Source organism: Clinocottus analis, unplaced genomic scaffold (assembly GCF_023055335.1).
Source record: "Clinocottus analis isolate CAN_PGR_092001 unplaced genomic scaffold, fCliAna1.0.p SCAF_2, whole genome shotgun sequence".
Classification (NCBI taxonomy): Eukaryota; Metazoa; Chordata; class Actinopteri; order Perciformes; family Cottidae; genus Clinocottus; species Clinocottus analis.
This window is the reverse complement of record NW_027175931.1, coordinates 8,661,974-8,689,743: the sequence shown is the minus strand read 5'-3', so window position 1 is coordinate 8,689,743 and position 27,770 is coordinate 8,661,974. Positions and strand designations below refer to the sequence as shown.

General features: G+C 40.5%; 2 protein-coding genes across 2 annotated transcripts; one reads left to right on the top strand and one right to left on the bottom strand.

The window, feature by feature from the left end:
* Positions 1–535: 535 nt before the first annotated feature.
* On the top strand, positions 536–5,460 carry tyr (tyrosinase). The gene is made up of 5 exons (XM_068584785.1): positions 536–1,363; positions 1,784–2,000; positions 2,534–2,681; positions 3,683–3,864; positions 4,921–5,460. The coding sequence occupies exons 1-5, from the start codon at positions 536–538 to the stop codon at positions 5,166–5,168; spliced, it is 1,623 nt and encodes a 540-aa protein (XP_068440886.1). The 3' UTR covers positions 5,169–5,460.
* A 1,374-nt stretch (positions 5,461–6,834) lies between these two features.
* Positions 6,835–27,627, bottom strand: LOC137790516 (NADPH oxidase 4). Its single transcript, XM_068584832.1, has 18 exons — positions 27,523–27,627; positions 27,047–27,142; positions 21,977–22,087; positions 21,649–21,733; positions 19,487–19,584; positions 19,182–19,209; positions 18,734–18,806; positions 17,029–17,109; positions 16,107–16,266; positions 14,749–14,913; positions 14,409–14,471; positions 13,561–13,621; positions 12,680–12,761; positions 11,414–11,533; positions 11,191–11,299; positions 10,478–10,546; positions 8,928–9,028; positions 6,835–8,396 (listed from the first exon to the last, which is right to left on the bottom strand). The coding sequence occupies exons 1-18, from the start codon at positions 27,577–27,579 to the stop codon at positions 8,276–8,278; spliced, it is 1,680 nt and encodes a 559-aa protein (XP_068440933.1). The 5' UTR covers positions 27,580–27,627; the 3' UTR covers positions 6,835–8,275.
* Between the last annotated feature and the right edge of the window lie 143 nt (positions 27,628–27,770).

Here is a 27,770-nt window from a genome sequence, read left to right as displayed (position 1 = left end):
AAAATTTTAGAGGAATCAAGAATATTATCCTGAGCATGTGATAGTGTGAGTGCACATTCTTGAGGATGTGTTGTGGTGTGTGTGAGTGTGCATATGTGTGTGTGTGTGCGCGTGTGTGTCTGACAGAGTGCGTGAGATCACAATGAGATCACACACTTTTCCGGAGGACGGCCCCTAAAACAGCTCACTGAGGGGCAAGAGAACAGGACTTTCGGTGTAAGAGAGCGGAGGAAGGATGTTTGGCGGCGGGTTAGATTGTGGCATAGAGAGGTAGAACGTTTCTAAACCTGCAAGCTGCGAGTCAGTAAGTTAGTCATTTACCTGAAGAGTGTGTATATTTCTCGAGAAGCCATCTCTTAATCACACTTGGTCGTGTGAGATCTGGCCTGTAGCCGACTAACTAGCAGTAACTTTATGTCAGTGACTCTACTTCTCTGTGCCACAGTTGCGTCTCACCTTTCCAGCAGCCTGTGAGGGCCTCAGGTCCTGTTGTCTCCACCTCTACAGCAGGAGTTTGCACCGTCTGACTTTTAACATGAGGTGCTTGTACGTATCGGTCGTTCTGCTGCAGCTCATTGGGACATCTTTATGCCAATTCCCTCGCCTGTGTGCCAACTCGGAGGGACTCCGGACCAAAGAGTGTTGCCCAGCGTGGGATGGCGACGGCTCAGCCTGCGGTGCCTTGTCAGGCCGTGGATTTTGCACTGAGGTGGAGGTCTCAGAAGAGCCTCATGGGCCCCAGTACCCACACAGTGGGATTGATGACAGAGAGCGCTGGCCTTTAGCTTTCTTCAACCGGACGTGTCGTTGTGCTGGAAACTACGGAGGCGTTAACTGTGGTGAATGCAGGTTTGGCTACTGGGGTTCAAACTGTGCCGAGTACAGAGAGTCAGTGCGCCGGAACATCCTGACCATGTCCCCTGCTGAGCAACAGAAGTTTACCTCTTATCTGAACCTGGCAAAGAACACCATCAGCCGTGACTATGTGATCTCCACAGCAACAAGAGCAGAGATGGGTGCAAATGGTGAGAACCCCATGTTCTCTGATATCAACACCTATGACCTGTTTGTCTGGATGCACTACTACGTATCCCGGGACGCCTTCTTGGGAGGGCCAGGGAACGTGTGGCGAGACATCGACTTTGCCCACGAATCCGCAGCATTTCTGCCGTGGCACAGAATCTACCTGCTTCACTGGGAGAATGAGATAAGGAAGCTGACGGGAGATTTTAACTTCACCATCCCATACTGGGACTGGAGGGATGCCCAGTCCTGTGAGGTGTGCACCGATGCCCTGATGGGCGGACGCAGCCCCCTCAATCCAAACCTCATCAGCCCTGCTTCAGTCTTCTCCTCATGGAAGGTAAGGACATGTCTCTCTCTGACTCTCAGTGAGTGTGTCTGTGAGCACAAACTGCACGGATAACTATGTGTAGATCTATGATCTTTCTTATCCATTATTAAGAGGCTGAAAAATTCTTTCCCCACCAAAAAACAAAGACCTTTTATATTTCGATTCCATTCAGCAGATGTGTTGTTCCGAAGCTGGGTTAGTCTCTTAATCCATTGAAATGAATGAGTTGTTTGGAAACACTTTTTTTTTTTTTTTTTTTTTTAAAGAATTCACCCTCAAGTGGTCCAGTCAGCATAAAAGATCAGAGTGAACATCCTACTTCAGAGGCTTTGTGTTCACATCCCAGAAAATGTATCTCAGACTTTGTTCTGAAATCCGAGAAACTGTGTTTGTGCGTGCGTGCGTGTGTGTGTATGTGCGTGTGTGTAGGTGATATGCACCCAGCCAGAGGAGTACAACAGTCGAGAGGCATTGTGTAATGCCACTGGGGAGGGGCCACTGTTGCGTAACCCTGGCAACCATGATACCAACCGTACGCAGAGACTCCCCACAACAGCCGATGTGGACTTCACTGTCGGCCTCCCCGAGTACGAGACGGGACCCATGGACCGATTTGCCAATATGAGCTTTAGAAACGTCATCGAGGGTAGGAGTGGTTGAATCTCACCAACACACACACACACACACACACACACACACACACACACACACACACACACACACAGACACATAATTATTGTACTTCCATGCTTATGAACTTGAACCTAATCAACGGTCTAATCTGTCTAATGAGTTTTGTCTCTCTCAGTTTACACAATGTCAGCAATACAGTCACGTGTGTCATGTGTGTGTCTGTGTGTGTGCATCCATACTCATCTGCCTGGGTGAGACACCGGGCTGAAACGGCTCAAAATGCACCCTACGACAACTGAGTAATGACATTTTGTGTTCATAAAAACAGGTTTAATTTTTGCAAATGCTTTGCTGCTTGAGGCCAGTTGTAAGCTTGAAGTATTTTCCAAGATCATGTCTCAAAAGTCACTTCAGCTGGTATCTAAGCTCAATAAGCCATTTGCTTGTCGCAGTGAGCTTGACCCCATCTATCTAAGCCATAAGAAAAGTGACACAAATATATGTGAAAGAGCTCTTGAAATTCAATACTTTTCTTTCCTCCTGCAGGTTTCGCCAGTCCAACGTCAGGTATGGCCATGTCGGGCCGGAGCACCATGCACAACGCCCTGCACGTCTTCATGAACGGCTCCATGTCCTCAGTGCAGGGCTCAGCCAACGACCCCATATTCCTGCTGCACCATGCGTTCATCGACAGGTCTGAGGAAACACACCGACACTGTCATCTGGCCGATTGTTTCTATTTACTGCAGAGAATTGTTTGATGAACAATCATTCAGGTGTTGGAAATGAAAAAGGAGGGGACACAAGTGCAGGAATAAAAAGACAAAAGTGATACAAGGACAAAAGGTTTTTAGGGTAGTGAGACAGGAGGAGGATAAATAATAAAATAAATAATGGGGTCCTGCACATATTCAGGTAGAGTTATGTACATATGTCACAGTTATTTGTCTTTATATGAATGAATGAATGAATGAAAAGTACTTTATTAATCTCAAAGGAAAAAAAAATTGTCATACCAGCAGCATCCCACACTTACAGACATAAATGAAATAAGCTAAGCTAAACACACAGATAAAATAAAATTAAATAAATAATAACAGGAACAGGGGTAACAGATATATACATAAGTAAGAAATAAGTATAAATATATATATACATGCAAGCAAATAAAATGAATACATACATATATATATATATATATATATATATATATATATATATATATATATATATATATATATATATATATATATATATATATATATATATATATATATATATACACACACATACGTACACATATACATACACACATACATACATATATACATATATATATATACATATACACATATACATACACATACACACATACCCCTGGCCCACACACACATATATACATGAGAATATATAGATACATACATTTGTTTACAGAAAGATATTGACAAAACACATAAATAAATCATACCATTGAAGTATGATATGAAGCATATTTTAATGTATAATACCTGATTGCATCTTATTAAGGAAACCTTCATATTAATATTATTCACTTGATCCTTTTTCTTATGCGACCTCCTTGATACAACCATGATATGATTTCTTGATTCTTTTAATATCTTTATCATAACAATCTTGTTCCCTCTGTTTCTTTCACTCCTGTTGATCTCTCTGTTCCCTTCTTCTCTTCTCCAGCATCTTTGAGCGCTGGCTCAGAGCCCACCAGCCCGTCCGGACCAACTACCCACGAGCCAATGCTCCCATTGGCCACAATGATGGTTACTACATGGTGCCCTTCCTGCCTCTCTTCAGAAATGGAGACTACTTCCTGTCCAACAAGGCTCTGGGATTTGAGTATGCCTACCTGTTGGACCCTGGTCAGTAACACCACGTATTTAAACTCAGGTTTACTGAAGTTCTTGCTGTAGGATGTTTTGTTTTAAGGGTAACTCTCAACTGTATTGTGACCTTAATACACGTTTCTGAAAGGGGACAATTGTGTGCGTGTACAGCACATAAAACCGGGTCATGTTGCTGGTGCTGATAGGATTACGTTGTATTGAAAGGTTTTTTGTTTACGGTGGACAAAGGTAGCTTACAAAAAGATTTAAGCCACAATACACTTGTGTATTTCTGTGATACACTGTAGAATGAGAGGCAGCAACATGAATCAATTACCATGGGCACAGAAAGTGTGTGAAACTATCTTAAAGGGCGATTGTAAAAGGAATCACTGGATGCTTCATGATTTTACTGGAAAACTATGTCTGATTGGGCAAACAGCATTTATAATTTAATAATTCAAGCTGCTTTGGTTTCAGAGAGGCTTAGCGAATATATTGATATCTTTCACCAATAGGTGGCGATTGAGAGCACAAAATTATATATATATATATATATATATATATATATATATATATATATATATATATATATATATATATATATATATATATATATATATATTCATAATTTGTCTCTTTATTACCCTCAATGTCCGTGAAGTAAATACTAAATCGCTGAAGTGTGTGTGTGTGTGTGTGTGTGTGTGTGTGTGTGTGTGTGTGTGTGTGTGTGTGTGTGTGTGTGTGTGTTACTAAGTTTTCTTATCATTTTGGTTATGATCATTTTAAGTAATTACTTAAAATGATCATAACCAGAATGAGTAATTACTTAAAATAATCATAACCAAAATGATTAAAAAAAACTTAGTAAAAAGTATACTTAACCATATATATGTACAGTATATATTTTTATTTTGTGCTCTCATTTGCCACCTATTGGTGAAAGATATCAATATATTCAAGCCTCTCTGGAACCAAAGCAGCTTAAATTATTGAATTATAAATGCCCAATCAGACATAGTTTTCCAGAAAACTGGATATATTTAAAAGATATGTTTTTAAATGATCAACATCACATCTCCACTACAGGCCAGAGGTTTGTTCAGGAGTTCCTGACGCCGTACCTGGAGCAGGCCCAGCAGATCTGGCAGTGGCTCCTGGGAGCCGGGATCCTCGGGGCGTTGATCGCCGCAATCACCGCTGCAGTGCTCATAGTTGCAAGAAGGAAGTGGAAGCGAAACCAGAGAAGGAAGAGGGTGCCGAGCTACGGAGAGAGGCAGCCGTTACTGCACAGCAGCTCAGAGGAAGGCTCGTCTTCATATCAGACCACTCTGTAACCGGAGATGCTGTTGATAGAGCGTGAATAACGATTAAGGACACTCAGTGTTTTCATGTGGCAAACGCATGAGATGAATTCTGGTACAAAATACAATTTGCTATTGATTTTTCATATTAATAATACTTAAATTGTAAAGGTATCTGTCAGATAGTTGTGTGTGTTGTCTTTGCCTTTGACGAATTTTGAGAAATTTGGCCGCCAAACTCAGTGCAGGTGAAGTGGATTTCATTGTGGGGATTGCAGCGTTTAACAATGTCTGCAACATCACAGGTTTAAACTTCATCTTCTTCTTTTTTTAAACTTTTTATTATCTAGATTTCCAGTGTTTATCAAAGATTTTCTAGTAGTTTTTACGCTTTAAGCAATAACAAAAAACCTCAGAAAGATATCCCTCATATTTTATACATTCGTGTAAGGAATATAGATAAGGAATACTTTTGTGTGACACAGACACACAATGAAAAACAAACAGAGCCATTAAGTGTGGATTACTACAATGCAACGAGAATGAAAATGTAAAGTATACAGTGCACGACAGTATTGTCTTGTGATTACTTGTACTGTGCCTTTGAGTACATTGACTTACACAAAATACTCAGCAGTCAATGGCAGCAACAGTGATGTGGATATTCTTTCCATGGCAACTTGTTCTTGTTAATTCCTCACTGACATAAAATAGAGAACATCCTGATATATAATTTAAATGAATTCATAATTTATTATTTCATTGTGTTTTACTGTAGCAAATACTGTAAGAATACTTGTGTTGGCAGTCAGGTAAACCACACATGAAATGAAATGAATAATTTTGCAGTACTGTATTTGTAATGACTGCTCAGATCGTTGTTGTGACACGTTGTTTTCCCAATAATACTTTTCATTAAAAATGCATTGTAGTAACTGAGAGGCAAACTGCCTTTCAAGATGTAATATAAACATCAAGATTCCTTTGAGAAAGAGTCTGTGAGTATATTATGTACCCCCTCAGTTATTCATTTGTATCAGTAAGAATGAACATGTATGACCAGCCACAGATTTACCTCATACAGCTCATCATGCAGTTTAAGTGTCTTTGAGTGCAAGTGTTTTACAAAAGTGGAATCATTAAACAACTTTCCAACACGCTCTCTTGTGTGTTAGCGATGGTGCTAAAGGATCACAGCGTGCCAAGAGGACTGTGATCCTTCACAAGCAAAGAAAATGCTGGTGGCGTCATGAAAACAAAGATGAATCATAAGTTTGTACATGCTGCATTAAAATCAGACCATTAAGATCTAGTTTTCTTTATGATTTTTTTGTCATCTCTTTGTTTGCAGTTTGTATGTTGATGTAATATCTAATGTAGTTGCTTTTAGGAGTCATGTCAACGACATACCTTCTGGCTAATTTCAACAAAAAGCGACTCAGTTTCACAAGAGTAGAAGTAGCTTAGTGAGCAGATTACAGAACTAAACTCGGTCTAGTTAATACCACTAAACAGTCAAAGTTGTTTGCAAAAATGTAATTGTTTCTTAAGTATATGCTGGTGACTATGAGTTATATATTTGTGATAATGTAGATTTTTTTTTTTTTTTGCCAGGATTGGAAATAATACATAATTCCCACTTTGTGCAAATAATCAATATTTAATGAGTGGAAAATCTCTTTTATTTCAAGCTTTGCCTTGTTCCTAAAGATTAGGGACAATTCTAAAAATAGACATACTGTGCAACATGTAAATATATTCAAATTTCTAATTTGAAATAAATGGTTATTACACGCAATTTAGGAGAATACTGTTGTTTCAGTCACAAAAATGGAATTATAAAAATGTTGATTCTTTACAGAGAATTTGTGTTCCTGTGTTGCCAAATGTCTTTGTAAATAATAGTTTATACTAAAACATACTATTACAGATGTGATGTCAAACTTTCAAATAGATTGTTATCAACTCACCAGTGTCCTCTTTTATTTTTACAGTTCTTGACTTTCTGTTGATATCTAAAAAAAATAAAAAATAAGGACAAGACACTTACTTTGTTGAGAAATTGCCAAAGCCCGGCAGAATTATTATTTTTTTTTTTATCACATATAAAATAACTTTAAACAATATAAATAAATTGTAAAAACAACTAACTAGGAATACTGGCTTGAGGTGTAATGTAGGTTTGCTTTGTATAAACAGGTTTTTTACATGAACAGCGAACCGAACGATGAAATGAAAACAAAGACCAATTCAAGTGTTCATTGTCCATTTTGGCTCCACACCCCTTTCCTCTAATAGGTTTTCAATACTTATACTTCAATAATCACTGCAGATTTGGATGAGTGGCAGTCTCACAGACCAATCAAATACATGGTTACTGTTCGCAGCTCAGCTACAGGAAGTGATTGTTCTCTGAAGAGGGACTGTAAAGAGGCTGGCTATAAATCCTGCTTCCATGAGTGGGGTACAGATGCTTTTTGGTCATTCGAGCTTGTTTGGTGTCAAGTAAAGGTTAAATGGTGTTTGGCTGAAATTAAAATAGTTAATGGTCACCACAATTTATTTGCCATGTAGCTATTTAAGTAAACGTTTCTAAGATGTTTAGATAAAAAACAGTTTGTCCCTGTGGGATTTAGCCCCGGTGCCCTTTAAGATTAATACCCTCTTGTTTATATTGTTATCTCGTTGTGTATTCTATTGTGGAATTGCAGGTAGACATTTTCCTTTTGCACATTTACACGTGTTCGTGAGAAAACAAATTTACTCCACAGAAGGGTGTGTCAGGGAAAAGATGAAATCCAACAGCAACTTTAGAAACACAGCATCCTGAGTGGAGAATCTGAGCAGTGGGCGGGTCTCTTCAGCTTTTCTTAGAGGTTGATTGGATCAGATGTTGAAGCTGAAGGCTTTAGAGCCGTCACTTGGTGGTCGGGCTGGTCCGTAGAGAGGAACAGTCCTAAAGATGCATGTTACGGTCTTGTCCTGCTGGGCCTTTTTGTGACTATGGGTGGTGATGCATATGAAATAATAATACAGCCCATGAATTTTCAAGTTCTTTTGGCTAGTTTCATATTATGTCAAACTTCAACGTTGCTGTTTTCTCAGTGAGGTTGAAGTGTAGAACCAGCTCTGATGTCCGCTCAGCTGAAGGACTCCTTGTTGAACTCAAAGGTTGCTCCAGAGGATCGGGCTGAGTTACACAGTTTGTGGAGAGTTCTGGAGATTCCTTTTGGTCCACAGCAGAAAACCCCGACTCGCTTACTGAAACCACAGAGAGGAAGAGAGAGAGAGAAACAGATGATGGATGTAATAATTTTATATTCTACATGGATGCGTTACCTTGCAGAGCAGCTGGATTCTCGCAATGTCACAAGATCACATATCACAAGTGTTTTTTTGTAAAGTGTTTTGTTTAGTAAGCCAGAACACGGACCAATCAGCATCCTGTGCGGAGCTATTTGAAGCTCTGGGCGGGACTTAGGTGTGTGTGACGCAACACAAAGAGACTGTTTTGCTCCAAACAACAATGGCCGCTCCTAAATAGGTGAGCATAGATGCACCAATAGCAACAGTTTATCAGCTATTTCTTTAATGAAAGAAGAGCAAAGAACGACACTGGAGGCTTCCCCCGATGGGCAAGATGTCCTTGACTGACAACACAGTTCATCCAATCACCTGCCACATATTTATTTGAAAATGCCTTTTCTCACAGTTTTAAATGACGGCTTGACAAATGTTTCTGTGTAACAAACTTCACGATGTGTCAGATTAGGACATTCACACACTACTCACTGCTTATTGGTCTTCCCAATCTCATCAAACAGTAACTTCCACCTGGGTCGACCAACCAGAAGCCTTGAGGTGAGTGGACGGTACTTCTCCTCAGACATGCTCTGGAAAATAAGGTAGAGCTGTCAACACATCGCTGGCATATTATCACTTTTTTTTTTAAGTTGATTATGTTTTTGTAAAATATAAATCCATCCAGCAGTAATTTATAAATATTATCATTCAAGATACATTTCTTATCTTCTTTACAAGAGACATCTGGCCAATGCAGCAGCAGATTGATGACACATAAAATCATATTTTTATCAGAAAAGCAGTGTTGATGTAGGTTTAAAAATCTCCGTCTGTTATGACACCAGGTTCCCCATCTGCCTTTGCCTCCAGTTCCTCTTTCATGTCTTTCTCTCTACGGCTGAACAAAACTGTGACTACAAACTGGAGAACATCTTAGCCCCGAGGCCCATTGAACTTCGATGAGTTCTTGGTTTTTAGCAAAACAAAGCAAATTCAAATACTGATGTAAGTAAACATAATGAGCTGTATGGTTGCTTACGCATCAGCCAGAATGCTACTGATGTATTGCACTTTGTGACAGTTTCATATTGAGCTTTTACAGATCTAACCCATTTTTATCTGTCCTATAGACCCATCAGACACCCGCTCCATTACGTGTATCTGAGCTCCTATAAAAAGCAGACAAGCAAATTATGGTCCAACATGTTTAGCCTGCTGGTTCAGTTTGTGTGTGAGAGACTGAAAACCCGGTAAACTCACCGTCTCGAGACATTTCTAAAGGACACGGGTTTGAGAAAAAGGTCAGGCAAAGTATTATATCGCTGTCTTTTTGTGGTCAGCAAGTTAATCCCCTCGGTCAAACCTTTTTCACAGAGCAGCTCTGATAAGCGCCAGGATCTTTCTGTACACGTGTGAGGCAACACCGAATAGTGTGATATGATTTTACTACGGCCTATATTACACACTAAGCAGGTGAGGATACTCACTACTGTACTTATTGGGTTCTACATGATCCATGTATGTCTGACATTTTGAATAAATCTAGAAGAGTTTGGCTTGAGCTCAATGACACTGGAGGAAATATTAGCAGATGCTTACAGTAAGATCAAAAATAGGCCCAAACAATTGATACATTTTATTATTTTGTTATCTAAATTATGTTTTTTGTTTACAGAAACTGAGATGAGTAAGCATTTCTGTCAACATGAGCTCTCCGCTTCTTGGTCTCTGATGGCTGTTTGAAACAAATGGTTTACGATAGACGTGCTAATGCGAAAACAATCTGAAATAATAAATATTGTGTCGTTCAGAGAGAGAACTGACAGCGACAGATAGTAAACTTCTGCAGTTTCTCTTTCTGTCACATACTGCCCTCTAGTGGGTACATATGAAAGACTGACCAACAACTGATTAAGGGAAATAAAAAGATGAACACAAAAAGCTAGACCGTGTGTTTGTGTGTGTGTGTGTGTGTGTGTGTGTGTGTGTGTGTGTGTGTGTGTGTGTGTGTGTGTGTGTGTGTGTGTGTGTGTGGTTACCTGCAAGTTATCTGTCTGACTGACGTAAAGTTTCAGATTAAAGTAGTCCGGTCTGTTTTCCTGCCAAAGCTAAAAGACAAACACAGACATAGAAACTTTAGTGTGTTAGTAGTTCTGCGATGCATGATGTCTCATTCAACACATTGATATTCAGGATAACATTTTATATGTGTTCCTTTGGTTTCTCTGATATAGGAGTGTTACAGCCAGCCACAAGATGGCATGAAATACAAGAAAAGTCTGTTAATCAATATCATTAAAAAAAACATCAATTGGACATCAAACTCTGAGGTTGAGTTATGCAGAGGTTGATACCTTAGGAGTGCTTTTTATTTTATCAATCCATATTTCTATAAAAACTGCTAATCTGCAGACTTTTGCGCTTTTTAACCTCTGACCTTTCCCTTCAGCTTAAACCTAGCAAACACACATACCTCAAAAGTCTGTACCGAGTAGATTATCTTTGCTAGTAGACTGGTTTAATTCACAGTAAAAGCAGGCGCATTTTAAGAGCAGTGATTTAGTCAAAAAAGAATGAAAAAAATGCCAAATAAGTCCTTTGTGAAGTCTTTTGACACAATGATGACATTGAAGGACACAAGAAAACTGGTAAAAAAAACAATGATGAAACTTGATCATGAAGCACAGTTTAGCTCCCACATGTTTTAATCAATATAACTTGAAGGCGATAGCGTCTTAGATGTTGTCCTGACCTTGTGGTGGAGAGCACACAGCAGTTCAGCAAACCAGTAGAAGGACTGGAGCTCCCTGCAGACCCACACAAAGTACAACCTCTGCAACCTGAAACCTGTCCAGCCGTCACTGAGGTGTGAAGCACGGAGGGAGAAAGAGAGAAAGAAACAAATTATTGCCTGCTCCAATTCTTCATCATCTATCAGTCTGTGATGTTTGTGTGTTTTGTTTTCAAAAACTCACAGCAGAGCATGCAGCACGCAGGCGAACGGCGTGACTCCTATTCCACCGGCCACACAAACACTGACATCATAGTTAAATACTTCCTCTGATGGACTTCCAAATGGGCCATCAATGTAAAGCCTGAACACACAGTGTGGACAAAAACACAAACACTCATTTGCAAATAAACATCCTGCATTTGAAATCACATAGTCTGGGTGCAGCTTGTCTGACCCACAACACACACTCACACAACATCTCTACAACAGCTGCACAATTACTTGGCATCGAAATACACACAAACACACACACACATACATAAATATATATATATATATATATATATATATATATATATATATATATATATATATATATGTATATATATATATATATATATATATATATATATATATATATACCCCCACACACACACGCACACTCCAAACCAATGCTTCTCAATTGGGGTAACCCTGGGGCTATGTGAAGGCTCTCCTGGGGGTATGTGAGATTTAAAAAATATCTAAACTATTAAAGGGACCCTTTGAAAACGTGTCAGATCCCAATGTGGGGAAAAAATATGTTGGATATCTACACTGATATGGATAGTTTAATGTCTTGTCCACGGAAGGATCTTTTGATGGAAATGCAAGTTTCAGGCTACAGAGTGCTTGATTTCATAGACACCCCGAAAATCAAAGTGAAAAAATGATGTGGCAGACTAGTCTATTTTGCCGAAATTCTATTTCTGCAACTCAAAATGCTTCTCAATATCTTGTGTGGCCCCCACGTGCGTGTATGCATGGTTGACATCGTCGCGGCATGCACCTAATGAGACAACGGATGTGTCCGTGGAACGTCCTCCCAGAAATTTGACTCAATTCATTGAAATACATTTAGTGTTAGTGGCCCGTTGAGCAAAATATGCAGACCACACTAGTTTACTATACCAGTAAATAGAAATTAACCATAACCTTTTGTGAGCAAAAGTGGCCATTGCTGCACACTTCAGCCCGCTTTATAGGAGAGGGGGGGTTGATAGTTTGTTTAGCTCTGGTTTACTGTCACAAAACAAACTCATCTCCCTCTCCATCTCTGCCTATCTCTCTCTCCCTCAAACACAGAGCAGGAAGAGCACAGGGTCAGAGGTGTGGAGGTCAAAACCTCTGACCCCTCTGTGATTCTGAGCCTTCATGAGAAATCATGTCAGCCACATCACACACACACACACACACACACACACACACACACACACACACACACACACACACACACACACACACATACTTGGGGTATCTCCTTTGTTGCACCATGGGAAGGATCTCCAAGTCCATCCTTGGTTCAGGAAGTAACAGCTGTCTGAACCGCTCTGAGGAGAGGAGAGGTTTTGAATTTTGAGGATGCACATGGTCGTAAAGATTTTTTGATGCAAACATGACTGTACAAATATTGCCACATTTAGAGACATTGTGATCATAAAAGATTAAAGGGCCAACACAAACAAACCCATTTCCTTTCCTGTGTTCTGAAAGCCTTTGTGTGTGTCTGTGTGTATATATATACAGTAGCGGGTGTCCATGGTCTTTCGACGGCCACAGTTTCCTACAGAAGTGATTACCTTTGAGTCCACTGCATACCAATGCAACTGATGCAGTCACATAAAGAAGTGCAAGATACACTACTAGAGAGGTTAGTGACTTTTGTTATTAACACTTACTTTTCTCTAATATGCTGCATGAGTGTGTGAAGTCTTTGGGTCTTTAACACAGCAAAACGTTTTTAAAGTAAAAAATATCTAAAATGTTCCTAGCTCTTTTACTGCGTGTGTGCGTGTGTGTGTGTGTGTGTGCGTGTGTGTGTGTGTGCATGTATGGCGAATACTATTTTCAACCAGACAACAAAACTGTGGGAACCATAGACAAATCATAAGACAAAAATAAATATAAAAATGTTTCTATGTGTGTGATAGTTTTTCGGAAATGCTTCCTCCTCAGAGAGACGGACAAAAGGTCTTGCATCCTGTCAACTCTTATAGGGAACATAGTGTATGTGTGTCTTTACTGTTATCCAATGCAAGCATCCCAACGTCTTTGTGTGTGTGTGTGTGTGTGTGTGTGTGTGTGTGTGTGTGTGTGTGTGTGTGTGTGTGTGTGTATGCGCCGCCCCACCAGTCCAGTCTCCCACGACTCGAAGATGGATGCCAAAAGTGTCCTTGTTCTCTGTGGGACACTGCGAGGAGTTGGAAAGCGGACTGTTAGTCACAAAAAATATAAACCACACATGTATACAAGTACAAACACTCTCAGTTGTTGGAAAGTAAAAGAAAACACTCACCTACACGTGCAGCTAACACACAGACATCCGAACACACAACGCAATAGACATCCACAGTACACAGCTAAAACTCTTGTCAATAAATCTAACAATGCATACACACACACACACACACACACACACACACACACACACATACACACACTAAGCCTTCCTGTTGGCAGACTCGCCTCAGGGGTCTGTCTGCTCTCTGTCAGTGTAATTCCCTGCCCTCCTCCTCAAAGCTCCATAACACATCAGGTATAGGCATGCACACACTGAGAGAGAGAGTGTGTGTGTGTGTGTGTGTGTGTGTGTGTGTGTGTGTGTGTGTGTGTGTGTGTGTGTGTGTGTGTGTGTGTGTGTGCGTGTGTGTGTCCATTCCTGTATGCTGTGTTGCTGGTTAGTGTGTTGTCTTCTGCTTTTGTCTCATATAATCTGGACTACATCTGAAAACATAAACAAATAACGTGAAAGAGAATATTATTGGGCGAGCAGGCTGTCATTTAAGAGCCAGCCAGCAGCAGAGGAGGGCGGGACATTGGGAGAGACAAAGAACTGCATGTTCTTTGCCGGGGGGAAGAAAGTTAAGAAACTGTAAAAACATATGTATGCGTATAGACGTGTGTGTGTGCGTGCGCGTGTCTGTGTGTGTGTGTTTGCATTGTGTCATGAGTGAGGAATGTGCTGTATAAAGTCTCACCGTTGTGAGCGTGAAGGGATGGTTCTCAAATGAAGAGACACCTGGACAGTTAAGAACAACATACTAAGAAAGACAGGGAAGAGATGCGAGACAGCAGAACGACAGAGAGACAGGGTGAGAGGATTAGAAAGGGAGCACATGGAGAGAAAAAAAAGGGGAGAGACAAAGGTGAAAGAATCGGATTAACCTTTTTACTTAAGAAACTACACTTAGTTACAGCGGAGGAATTTATGTTTACCTCAAAAACATCATATGAGTAAATAAATAGTAAAGTGATGAATCAACTGAGATGTCACAAAAACACAATGTTTGGAGATTAGGACATTTCATGTCTTCTCACCTGTCCGGGACGAGCTTTGAAGTTCTTCTTGAGCATGCGCAATTCGATGACATCACAAGGGTGCCTGATGACTGTCACTATGGTAATGGGGTCGCTGCTGCGGATGTAGCGGTAGAAACGCTCGGCACAGTAAAGACAGAGAGGACCAGACACCCAAAGCCATGTCTACGAATAGACAAAGAGAACACACAGACTTTCTACACAATTATGTTCACAATCACAAAACGCTGATAGAGGCAGTCACTATATCGGCACGTTCAGAGATCTCAGCGGTTACTTTGGCGAGTCATCGTTAGCGTGTAGCACCGTAGCATGAACAAAACACCTGATGGGCACGGCTACAAAAATAAACCCCAAATCTAGTAAGAACTGAATTGTTCGGTCTGCACCTATGTCAACGTTCACGTGGTCTGTTTCTTTCATACATCTACAGATTTAGATCTGCAAGGAAGTGGAGGAACGCACAACATCTTCCTCTCTACAGGCCAACAGATAGGTTTACAGTGTACATTTCTGCTCAGGTCCTCTGAAGTAAAGAAGGATTCTTGCTATTCTTGGACTGAGCAGCTGATAATGATGAAGTTAGTATATTACAATCTATTTTTTGGATCATTTTAAATCAGAAAACTTTGTCGACAGTGGCTTTGCAGCCATTTTGACACTATTTTTTGCTCATTTAAGTCTTCTTCTTTTTACCGAGTGAACACATCGTAATAGTCAAATATTCTTACTAAACATACAACTGCAAACCAAAACATTTTTCCCACTAGGCGGGTCATAATTAAGATCTGCCGTATCAAAAGAATACAGCATTTTCCCCTGGAAGTGTAGCTATATGTTGTATTCTCCCAACTTGTTTCACAAAGAACACAAGTATATTCATGAGAACACATGCAAAACCTTTGGACCTTTCTTTCTCAGTGTGTGGTGTTTCTGTTTCTTTTTGTTGGCAGTTACCTGTAGCAGACTAATTGCTCACAACTCCAGTAAACGCTGCAGAGCACAATTGGGGTTTAAGGGGGATTTTATGGAACCAGTTAGTTGCTTAACGACCATGTGCAAACACATAATCACACACTCAGGAAGAAACGCACACAAACACAGACCTTGATGTAGAAAGAGGATACCTGCCCCTCCTCCTCGGCACTGTACCTCTAATAAACCAACTCCCTCCAACACCTCCCAAATACTCAACACAACACTTACACACCCTCCACAACACAGACACACACTTACAAACACAAACACTGCCTTCAAAAGGCACACAAATAAATCTAAATGCCAAGATACACACAAGAGACGTAAACCGGGCAACCACACACACACACACACACACACACACACACACACACACAGACCTGGGGGTAGTGTGGCTGGAAGTGAGCCTCCGCTCCGCATCTCCTCTCTTCGTCCTCGCCCTGCTCCAGCTCCTCGACACGCTGCTCTGTGCTGCTCTGATTGGCTCTGAGGCAGCCTGGAGGGTGGGCCTCGATGTTGGTCTGATACTTCAGTGCTCCTCTGGCAGGAAAGAAAAGTCACATGGTTTGCTTTTTTAGGATAACATTTTAGGATTTCTGAGGTGTGGTTATAGAAAAATAACATTAAGTAAAGTTGAATGTTCACATGCATGTTGATCCCCTTGTATATGCCATATTTAGACATCCTGATATAATAAAATACAGACTAACTTATGCAGTTTGAAATAATATGTTGGGATCAATCTATCAAAATGTCCAACACATGCAGATCATGTGTACTAGAAACACTCCTGTAAAGTAAGTGGGACTGTGTTTGTATATTTTTGTGTGTTCAGCCTTAAACAAGAAATTGTCATCACGGAAATATCAAAAACAAATACTGCTGTTTCACATCTTCAAAGAAAAGATGCAGGCTGTTGTATGTTTTGTTGTCAAAAATGACAACAAAACATTGCAATAACAAAAAAACAGTTAGTGGAGGTATGTAAAAAGATTTCTGCAAAAAGATTTCCCATGAAAAACTGAATGAAATGGCATTTTGTGTTGAGTAAGTGACATGATATTTCAAGTAAAATGAGTCAATGTCAGAGTCTGAAGTTGCTGATGGAAATGTCTCCAGCTGGTCAGTGGGAGTTTCTTTATTTGCTGACATTTATTTATGAAGCAAACTCTTATCTTGTCTTCAGGGGAAGTGGTTGAGAGGGAGACAAACTGTACCAACGGAAAAACTCCCTGATCATGCGGAGATAAAACCACATACACCAACACACACATAGGTTTAGTGCTAAGCTCGTAGACCTACCCGACCATATGCACCATGAGGATGACGTAGAAGACAATGAAGAGGTTGTGCGTGTACCAAAAGATCTCATAGTTGGACAACCTGGGGGGGGAATAACAACATGTTTGACTATTTTTAAAGTTCTTCTAAGTCACACCTGAGATGTTTTTTAAGAGCAATAATGACCCGAAACAGATGTAAATGAGGAATAATAACATTGTAACATGATATAAGGAAACAAGAGAGCAAGAGACACAAAAAGAGCAGAGGCAACAAAAGAAGAAAGCAAGGTCAGAGTTTGTTCAGGACCAGACGCACAGACTCCCAGCTCACAGCCTGAGTAAGCAGGACATCAGAGGTCAATATTAAAGGGGTCATTCCACACAACGACCACCCGCCGAATAAACATTGCAAATAGTAGACATCATCAAACCCTGTATTGATCCTGTTTTACTGCCACTTCTTTCATGTTTGTTTTCTTTACACAAGTTTCTGACTGAGCAGCTTGGTTCAATTTAAATCAAAATGTATTCGTTCAACCCAGTTAGGTGGTCATAAACCATTGACTTTGAGCGTATTACATTAGAAAAGGTGGAGGAAATCAGAAACAAGTTCAGGAAATCTTTTTTCTTTTGTCAATTAAGGGTTCACGTAATAAAAATACAATTTATGAAAAATGGAAAAAACTTTAATTAGGGCTGGGCAATATGGAGAAAAAGAAAATCAAATTTCAGGATATGTTTGACCAAAAATATTGATATTGCGACGATATTGTACCGTTGACCATTTTACACAATGAGTTTTTTATTATAAATTATCATCAGTAATGTGGATAGGATGACTATGGGGGTAAATACAAATAATAGAACATCTGAAACTGGTGAGTTCAGAAAATGAGCATTTTACTGTAATGCAACTTCAAAAACACGTATGCCATATATCAAAAAGCTTTAAGTCTCTTAAAATTATTTTCAAAATAGCTCAATTATATCCTAATTGACGAAGAGATTTTACAATATTGATCCCGTGCAAATGGCCGTGAGTTGGCTATCTTTCCCACACCTTTAAAAAAGGGCTCATTTCATCACCATTTCCTCTGGAAAGATGAGGGTAAAAATGTAGATCCTATTCACAGAATATGTTGAGAACCTTGTGAGCACTAATGTGGTTCATATCACTGGATCATCGTGCATCGCTAAACCCAACTCTTATCTAAAGCCTTGAGTGGTCTGGAGAAGCTTCTTTTCCTCGGTTCAATTACTGAAGATAGCGAGCACTGCACACGCACAGCCCTAGCTGGGAAGGACAGAAAGGGAGAAACACACACACACACACACACCTACCTGCATGGGGGTGCGCATGTGTGACTGTGAACTAGTGTGACCTGAGTAATGACAGAGATGCGAGTGGAGCACTTAGTTAGGATTTGCTCTGTAACAGATGTCTGTTAGCACGTCTCCTTCTGAGTTCCATCCTAAATGTCTCACTCTATCTCACGAGATAAACTCAGACGGAAAGAAATGAAAGACCTGACACAAAGAGATACACACAGAGAAAGAGATGCATATGTGTAAATACAAAAGCCAAAGCTCCGATATGACTCACACAGAGAACAAACCAAAAAAAAAGGTTTTCTCCCACGCATGCATTGAGAAGACGTCACACACATAAAACGTGACTTTTAAGCCGAAGGAAGCTTTTACAGATGGTGTTGTGTTTGACCTACCGTACGCAGTAGGAGGAGGATGTGAACATTAAGAAGAGGATGAGAACCAAGAGGACTCCTGTGACTCCTGGGACTAATGAGAATCAGCCAATTAGAGAATCAAATAAACATCCTAGGACACATGCACACGTGAGACGTTTTCTCACTATGATATTTCCACATCGTTTAATTTAAATTTAACAGTAAGAAAACTTTTTTTTTTTTTTACATTTTGGGTCTACTATAACGTATTTTACCCTCTTAAGACAGCAAAAATACAGAGAAGAGAAAGACAGGACTAAACGCAGCATGATCTCCTCTCCTCTTGGCATAAAGCCACTCTAATCTGCAACACATTTACCACCTACATTGCTTCACAAGAAAAGAAAAAAACATACCAGCATACACATGCATACACACATCTTTTGTCTTTATACAATACTGTATGAGAAAGAGTAGTTCTTCTTACTTGTGGTCAAAATGATGAGCTTGGGGTCCTGGGAAGGGAAAACATGGTCCACTTACTGTTTGGTCAGTTGTGAATTGCAGGATGGATATTTCCCTCTCAAGTTCCCCATTTTGTATTCATTCAATCTTCATACAACTACTTTCGTTAAATGTTATGTACACAACTGAGTGAAACGCCATTACTGTGTTTCAGCCTGAAGGTGAAGGTAAGGTCGGGGTTGTCGTGATGGTTCTGGTTAGAGGGCCATGGTGTATATTAAATCATTGAGGGTCCAAACAAGTATGAAGTGCAAATCGGTGCCTCACCTCTCCTTTGTAGCGAGCCAAATTGAGAGCCGGAAAGTCCTCAGAGTAGCTAACACTGAAGTTGACCACATTCACCAGGTGGGCAGACACGTGTACAACTACAGAAGAAGAGAGAAAGGGTCACACAATGCTGATTAAAAACACACATTTTGGTGCACAGACACCAGCAGATACACCCAACAGCTCCTCTGCTTCGTACACACACACACACACACACACACACACACATAAACACACACACACACACACATACACACACACAGACACTTACTTATAAAGGTCAAAATGAACTGTGAGTGGACACTCATAGAAACATCTCTTTGTCTATTCAGCAGAAAGTCAGCAAAATGCTCTTCCTGACTCACTGGCAAACACACACACACACACACACACACACACACACACACACACACACACACACACACACACACACGCACACACGCACACCTCCCTGACATCATAGACTAACCATGCAGCCGTTTGACAGCTGATGGAATTAGAGGGCGTAATCATGAGACACAAGGGTCCTTTTTTCTCACTCACATCCTTTCTCACTCCCACTGCTTCCCCTCACTCCCCTTCTCTTTCTTCTCTCAGAGTCTATGTCTCTCTCTCCCATCACTGCTGTCTCTCTGTCTTCATTGGCATTTGTTTGTTGTCTAAGAACATGAGATGAAATTTAAGCTAACAGATGATGATGCATAGTTCTATTGACTCTAAGGATGGAAATGTTATTTGGTCGGTCACTCTGCTCCAGCCGGAAATATCTCAACAATGTTTGCCATGATTGTTTGATTTTTTTTTATGCCTGCAACTATTAGATGGTTTGCAAGGAAATGTAGCACATAGGATGAATCCTAATTACTTTGGGTGGATTGGCACAAAATGTTCCTCTCACTCCATCATCAGGGAACAAGATGAGATACGAGTCTGAACATTGTGAGCAGTTAACCTGCAGTTAACATTAGCATGTGTTCACATGGTCATTATTAGCATGTTAGCATGATGATGTTAGCGTTCAGCTTACATGCAAGCACAGCCTCACAGAGCAACTAGCTTGGCTGTAGCGTGGTTTGACGGTCTAAACTGCCATTCACAAAAAGACGATAATGAGAACTGTGTTTTTTGTTTTCTAAAAAGGGAAGTCCACTCCCGGGTTGAGTACTACTGTTGTACTGTTTTATCAGGGTTTAACGCTCACCTTAGTTTGTTTTGCTCTGTTGGGCCGCACTGTTGAGCTTTCTGTTGTTTTATTGCCCAGCTTTTGTTGCTTTGTCTGTCAATGCACTTTGTAAACTCTGTCTTTAAAGGTGCCACATAAATAAAAGGTATTATTATCATTATTATTCAATTGTATATCTACTGTGGTTCTGGAGCTGCTGTGTCATCTCTACATTTAGAACATAAAGGCATTGTTACAAAGACATTTACATTTACCATGCAGACAGCACATGTTGCATCATGTGAAGGATCTAGTGTTACTGGAGTTTGACCCACACTAGAAACTAAAGTTATGCTAATTGGTGTTTTGATTTTAAATATAAATTACTATTATATATATATATATATATATATATATATATATATATATATATATATATATATATATATATATATATATATTCATAATTTGTCTCTTTATTACCCTCAATGTCCGTGAAGTAAATACTAAATCGCTGAAGTGTGTGTGTGTGTGTGTGTGTGTGTGTGTGTGTGTGTGTGTGTGTGTGTGTGTGTGTGGCTAGTGCTGACTAGGTCGCCTCTCTCGTGAGAACAAGGAGTCTCGTGTTACTGTACAGATATGAAGCCAACTTCTTCAGAAAACAGACAAATGAATAAGAGGAGGAAGCCTGTAAATTAGAGATCAGGAGGACAAACAGCTGCGAGAAGCTCCCATGATGTCATGAGAGGAGACTCACAAGAGCAACAACACACATACACACACACACACACACACACACACACAACTAGACAGCAAAAACACATGACTAGCTGAAGGGACATCACAGCTGGTACGCTGAGAATGCTGAGGCAGCCTGGGTCCATTTATCCACACTTCTCACACACACACACACACACACACACACACACACACACACACACACACACAAACACACACAGTGATGCATGAAGAAATATGAGCTGTGGTGATTAGTTTTTACCAGAGAAGATGCATATGGAAACACCACATGCCACATGAAAGGTCTTGCTCTTGTCCAGCAGTCTGCGAGTCTCTCTGCTCGATACCTACAGGAGCATATGGTGTTATAACACAGACAATAGCATTATCTTTGTGGCAGGGATTCAAGGAAAATACAACATGCATAACTTAATTTAAACTTATCATCTTCCCCTTACGACATTTTACATACGAATCCTTCAACTTTACATCTTTCAAAGTGACATAAGCTAAAACATGCTCTTTTTTTAACTCAATAAACCCTTTCTTCTCATCCCTCTTTCCTCACTCCATCCCCACCTCTTTCTTACCATGTGTGTTCCTCGGACAAAGGTGAGCAGGGAGCGACACATGGGCAACAGCACCAAGCTGCAGTTCAGGTTCAGCACGGATGCAGACGCCCTGCTGATGCACAGCCCGAGCTGGGAAAGACAGAAGGAGAGGCACACACACACACACACACACACACACACACACACACACACACACACACACTTTCGTTGAAATGGGGCCTGATGCAGCCTGATAAGGGTTTGGCGGATTAAGATTAAGACTCTTGAGCTGTTCCTATTAAGATTTGGACTATTCAACGTGCACACTGAGGGCTTGAGGCATGACTTCCACGCCCCAGAAGGTTATTAAAACCATCTTTGTCCTTCTCAGTATGAAGGCTAATAATCGTTTTCCTTCATCCGTCTCTCTTCTGAGGCACTGATTTAAATTTTGTTCGGATAACACACAAAGACTAATTGTATACAAGAAAATATTTGAAATATCCTGACAGACATGTAAATTGAGAGGGGTTGTTCTATTTTAAATGTTAATCAATGAAGAATAAAAATAAAATGTTACTTCAAAGATAAGTTCAAAAGACGAGTTAATCATCGTTTCTGCTTCCTACACAAGCAACTCTCCATTTGCACTATTAAATGCAATTAAACTGCTTACAAAGACAGATATTTGAAGTTAAGCTTAATTCTTTGTCGTTAGGTCTGTAGTTAGATTTTTTTTCTTAAATGTTCCGGGCAAATTAAAGGCACAATCGGCTAATCCTTTATGCAGTGTACTCACGGGAGTACAGACAACTGTCACTGAACTCATACCGAAGAAAACCTAAAAATGTCATGATTGTGAAGTTTTAGGAAACTTTTTTTTTTGAATGCAGATTCACAAACTTTTATATGAAACTATAATAACAATCCATGCAAGGTTTTGAATCACACTGAATCCAAAAATATGTATCAGATCACACTGGTTTGTGACTCCGAGAACAAATAGCTTAAGTCCTTTAGTTGCCTCCATGAGCTGTGTGTCACAGTCGCTGCTGCTGCTCAACCGCCGACTCAGTGGACCGCACTGCAGTAACTGACTTCCTGTGGTATTTAAAACACCAGCATACCTGTGCCTTCCACCTCACAGAGTGTGTTACCTATTTTGTAGTTCTTTCAGGTGGAACTGCGTATTGAGGCTTTGATCTGACGGGTGGGGGGGGGGGGGCTTGGGCTGCACCTCATTTGTACGTCACTTTGTGCAAAAACATCTGCCAAATAAACAACTGTTAAGCATTTTCACTACATCTCAGAACATCTAAGCTGATACAGCACCTGACCAATTTACCTGAAGTGACATGGGAGCGATGTCCGCCCTGTGATCTATCTTTACAAACCTCAAGTTACAGCTCAATATTCTCAGAGGTTTTCATGCGGAACACTGGATGTGCTTTGGCGTCTACTAACCTCAGCACATTTAAACCCTTTCTTGGCAGCCTCTTTGTGCGCCGCCGGTGCTGTCTCTTCTGATTATCCCGAAGAAACTCAAACAACTAGTGTGAGGGATGAAGGCGAGTGAGTTGATCAGAGATAGAGAGACACGCCATGTGTTAAACTGTAGTCCAACATTTTAGGAGAATCTCCATCCCCAAATCTTGTGACTATTCACCTTTAACTGAAAAGGTGGTTAGTTTAGCTTCACTAAGAACAGTGGATGTGAGCTGTTTGATTACGTTGATTCCAGTGGATTTAATGGCGTTGGATTTCATGACAGTGGAGAAGAAGAAGGATACATAATCTTCTCAAAGGACTTTAATAGCACTTCTCTGCTGTCCATCTTAAGACCATTATAATAGTTTATTATTATTACCGTGGTTAGTTGAAAGTGTTTATTTTTGGTGTAGAGACTGTAAGCAAGGAAAAGAGAGGGGTATTTTATGCAGCGAAGGTCCCATAGCTGAGATTGAACGAGGCATGTTGCGGTAACGCTCGCATTTGGCTACCAAGAATCTCAAATGACACTTGTGGTTATTTTTTAACGCAGTGATTAAACAACTAATATCAAAATTGCTGCTTTTAGAATTTATTTGTGTGCAGACTTTTTTTGACATTATGGATGACTCTATGTCATACTGCCTTTATGTATTATGACTCTACCCCACAGTAAGTACAGGATCATCAACTTCACAGTGGAAAGTAGACGGCAAATACATCATTCACACGTTGATGACGGTAACAGAGGTTGTGCTGCGTTTTACGTGAATTGCCTAAACCTGCAGCAATGGATATTTTTGGGGTCAGTGGAAACAATCTGTGATGAGGAAAAGTAATATATTATACAACTGACTGAACAACATATTATAAAACAGAGGTTTGTATCACATTTTATGATAAGGGATTTATTATTTTTCGCATGTTTTCCTGCAAATCTCAAGCAACTCAAGCAAGAGTCCATTTCCATGTGTTACATGCACACAGTCTTTGCAAAATTAACCTCCGTCTTCACAAGAAAAATTTTTTAGGTTTAGGTAACAAAACCACTCTGTTAAGTTTAGGAAAAGATTGTGGCATTGGTTAAAATAAGTATGGAAGTAGTGTTTAGTACATATGAAAGTTAATTTACAATTCACTCCACATTGTGACTTCAGGTTACACGCGGGATACAGACAGCCATTTCTTAGACAAAAGGTGTGGTGTTTATCTGCCTGTCCACATTGATCTCCCTCCTATATGGCATCTGTCGCTTTTAATATTTACTTGTTCAGGGTTGTGTGTGATATGTACATATCCAAATTTTAGTGCATTACTATTTGTAGTTACATCGACGAGCAGTGTTTGAGAACAACTTTGACTGAAACAGAGAGAGGTGCAAGGCATACTGCAAGGTCTCTGAAACATAGGGATGGAGCACACAAACAGGTCAAAGTGAAAATCTACATAGAGCAAGTCAAGGATGACGCTTAAAGTCTGATACCTTTACAATAGAAACGTAGCTGGTGGCAAAACCACAAGCAGGAGATCCGATATCCTGCTCCCTGTACATCCCAAACACAGTCACACACACACACAAACACACCACACACACACACAAATATAGAAAACAAACACTAAACCATACAGGTAAATGTGATAAGGGCCTTTTTGAAGATAAATCTAAATTCCTCCTTCAACTGCAATGAAGCTTAGAAATGCATCTGAATCTTGCATGTCTACAGACACACGTGCGTGCACACACACACACACACACACACACACACACACACACACACATATAAACTGAAGCCCTCCGGCAAGGCATTCAGTCTAAGCCAGTGGCGTGCCCACACTTGCCCCTCTCTCGTCGGTGCCTCCCACCGTAAAGACAGAACATGAATAGCTCGCACATGCTGCTTTCTAACAAATATGACCCTTTCTTGTATTCCATACTAGACACAACTTAGCTGCAAAACAACTTTTATTTTGTATTTTCTTCACTGCCTGAATAGGAACACAAGACTTGAAAATTAGGGAGCAAATAGCCGGTGAATAGCAACAAGCAGCATCTGGAGCTTAGTTGACTGGACAGTAATGTCAGTGACATTTGTAGGATTTTCTTACATGCTAATTGTTTGTAAAAGTTAACCATCCATCACAAAACCTGCTCTTGTGGTAGAAATAGAAGTCTCTGAAGGCCTTCAAAAGTGTCACAAGACTAATTTGGGGGGCCAACTTAGTTACTATTTATTCTCCTTGAGTGTCACTGTGGACACTGGAATTTGTGTGGCCTTTTCGCTTTTATTTGACAATGTTAGAGATGGAGACTCGAACTGACAGCGAGAGAGAGAGAGGTTTGACATGCGACAAAGGTATGAAGGCTGTAATCGAACTGCCGTAATGTGGTTTGCGCTGCAACCACAAGGCTACCGAGGCGCTCGCCTGAAATTTAGCTTTTAAAGAAGCTCTATGTTGATGTCCTCCATCTGAACTAATAATTAACCCTCGTTGTCAAAACCAAGAATCTCGATTCATACACAATCACACACTGTGTGCACCCAAACACAGTCCCGAGTATAAATCTAATCAAGCATAATAAGTGACAACACCTGCGTGAGTGGACTACTGCCAGGTGTGTCGGGGCTTTACGAAGTTAAAAAAAAAAAGAAGATCCTTCACTTGTGCACTGGCCCGTTGCTGCCTGGATAAGAAGTGTTAAATTATTCACTCAATAAATTGAGAACTGTAATTCTAGCATTTATAAAATGTGACATGTTGCATTGTGGGATTGTGAGCAGAAAGTAGTGAACCTATGTGGCGGAGGTGAAACATAGTAACTACATAGGAAGGGAGGGGGTGGGGGGGTGATTTCAGACACGGTGTTGGTCTTTTTCATAGAAACCCTTTCGACTTATCATTAGTGAGAAAAGCACAGGTGTTACTAATAACATTAACGATGGCGTGCCATGTCAGTGTGACGGTGAGCCGGCGTGCACGCAACCAGAACCCTGAATTCAGCCATCCTTAGTTTTATTGTTTACATCTGTGCTTTCCAAAACTGTGACAAGTCAAATGTCTGCCATAAAAACTACACCAGTGTATCTAGTGGGGGTGTGTATGATGTGTCAGTCGTTATGTCTCAGTAATGATGGGTGGGATTGCATCTAACAAGCTGAAGCAGAACACTACACTTCTTTGCGCATTAGTAAACTTGAGAGCCTTCTTCTAAGGCCACCGTGTGACTTTTGGAGAATAAATTAGCACAATAAACAATATGATAATATTTTATACCTCTAACCAAATCTTGTGTTATGTTCATAATAGTTATCTAATAGTCCAAGTAGTATTGTTTGAACCTTTTCACAATTATACAGTAAAGGAAGAGGTAAACTTGCAGATAAAGACAGCTTTTTTACAGCGTTTACAGAATCAGAAAAACTTAAATAACTCTGATATCCATAACTATTTAGCTCCTCAACTCCTGTGACAATAGAAGCTACAAACCCCCTTTGTTTGAATTTTGGTGGTTGGACAAACCTTTCATTTAAATTCTGATTACAGATGACAACTGTAAAAGCATTGGGTACTGGGCACAAATAATAAATGCAGTATGCCATATGTAAATGTGTCACGACTTACCCCGAGCATCTTGTAGAGGTAGTGATACTGCTGTCCAGTGAAGTACAGCAGGAAGGTCTTCAGGAAGAGCCAGGTGTTCGCTCCCAGCCACAGCATCTACACACACACACACACACAGCACAGGATGCACAGTTTAGTCTGAGCTACATCCTTGTGTGCATTACCAGTACATAGAGACACATAGAAATAAAATAAAATAAATTCCAAACAACATGTCTAATGTTTTCTGCTGTTTACATGTAATCTTTAACAAACAATACATCCATGGCATATTATGGTTCTAGTAGGCTGTATGGATGCACCACATACAAGGTAATAACTCACTGAAGAGCATTGACAAAATAAGAGTCAATTCACTAAGTGCCGCCTCAGGATTGCAAGTTGGTAGGAGACGTCGACATCGTTTGCACGTTTTAGTTGCAGGCAAAAACTACTCTTAAGAGAGGAGCTGAACAAAACAAAAAAAGTTTCCCCACCAGGACAAAGTGCTTCCCTCCCTCGTTGGCGACCCAGCTCCGCAACGACACAACCATGATGGACTTTCTCTGGCTCGGCAGCTGCCGCAAACGTCTCCACCAAAGCGTCGGTGACGGCTCGTCCTCCTTGCGGCTCCGCGTCCGTCTGACTGCCCGTGTGCAGCGTCCACAGACCGGCCGGTGTCCGCTGCGTCCCCCCCCGCACCCCCCACCACCCTGCGCCGCTGACTGTCTGTCTGCCTCGGAGC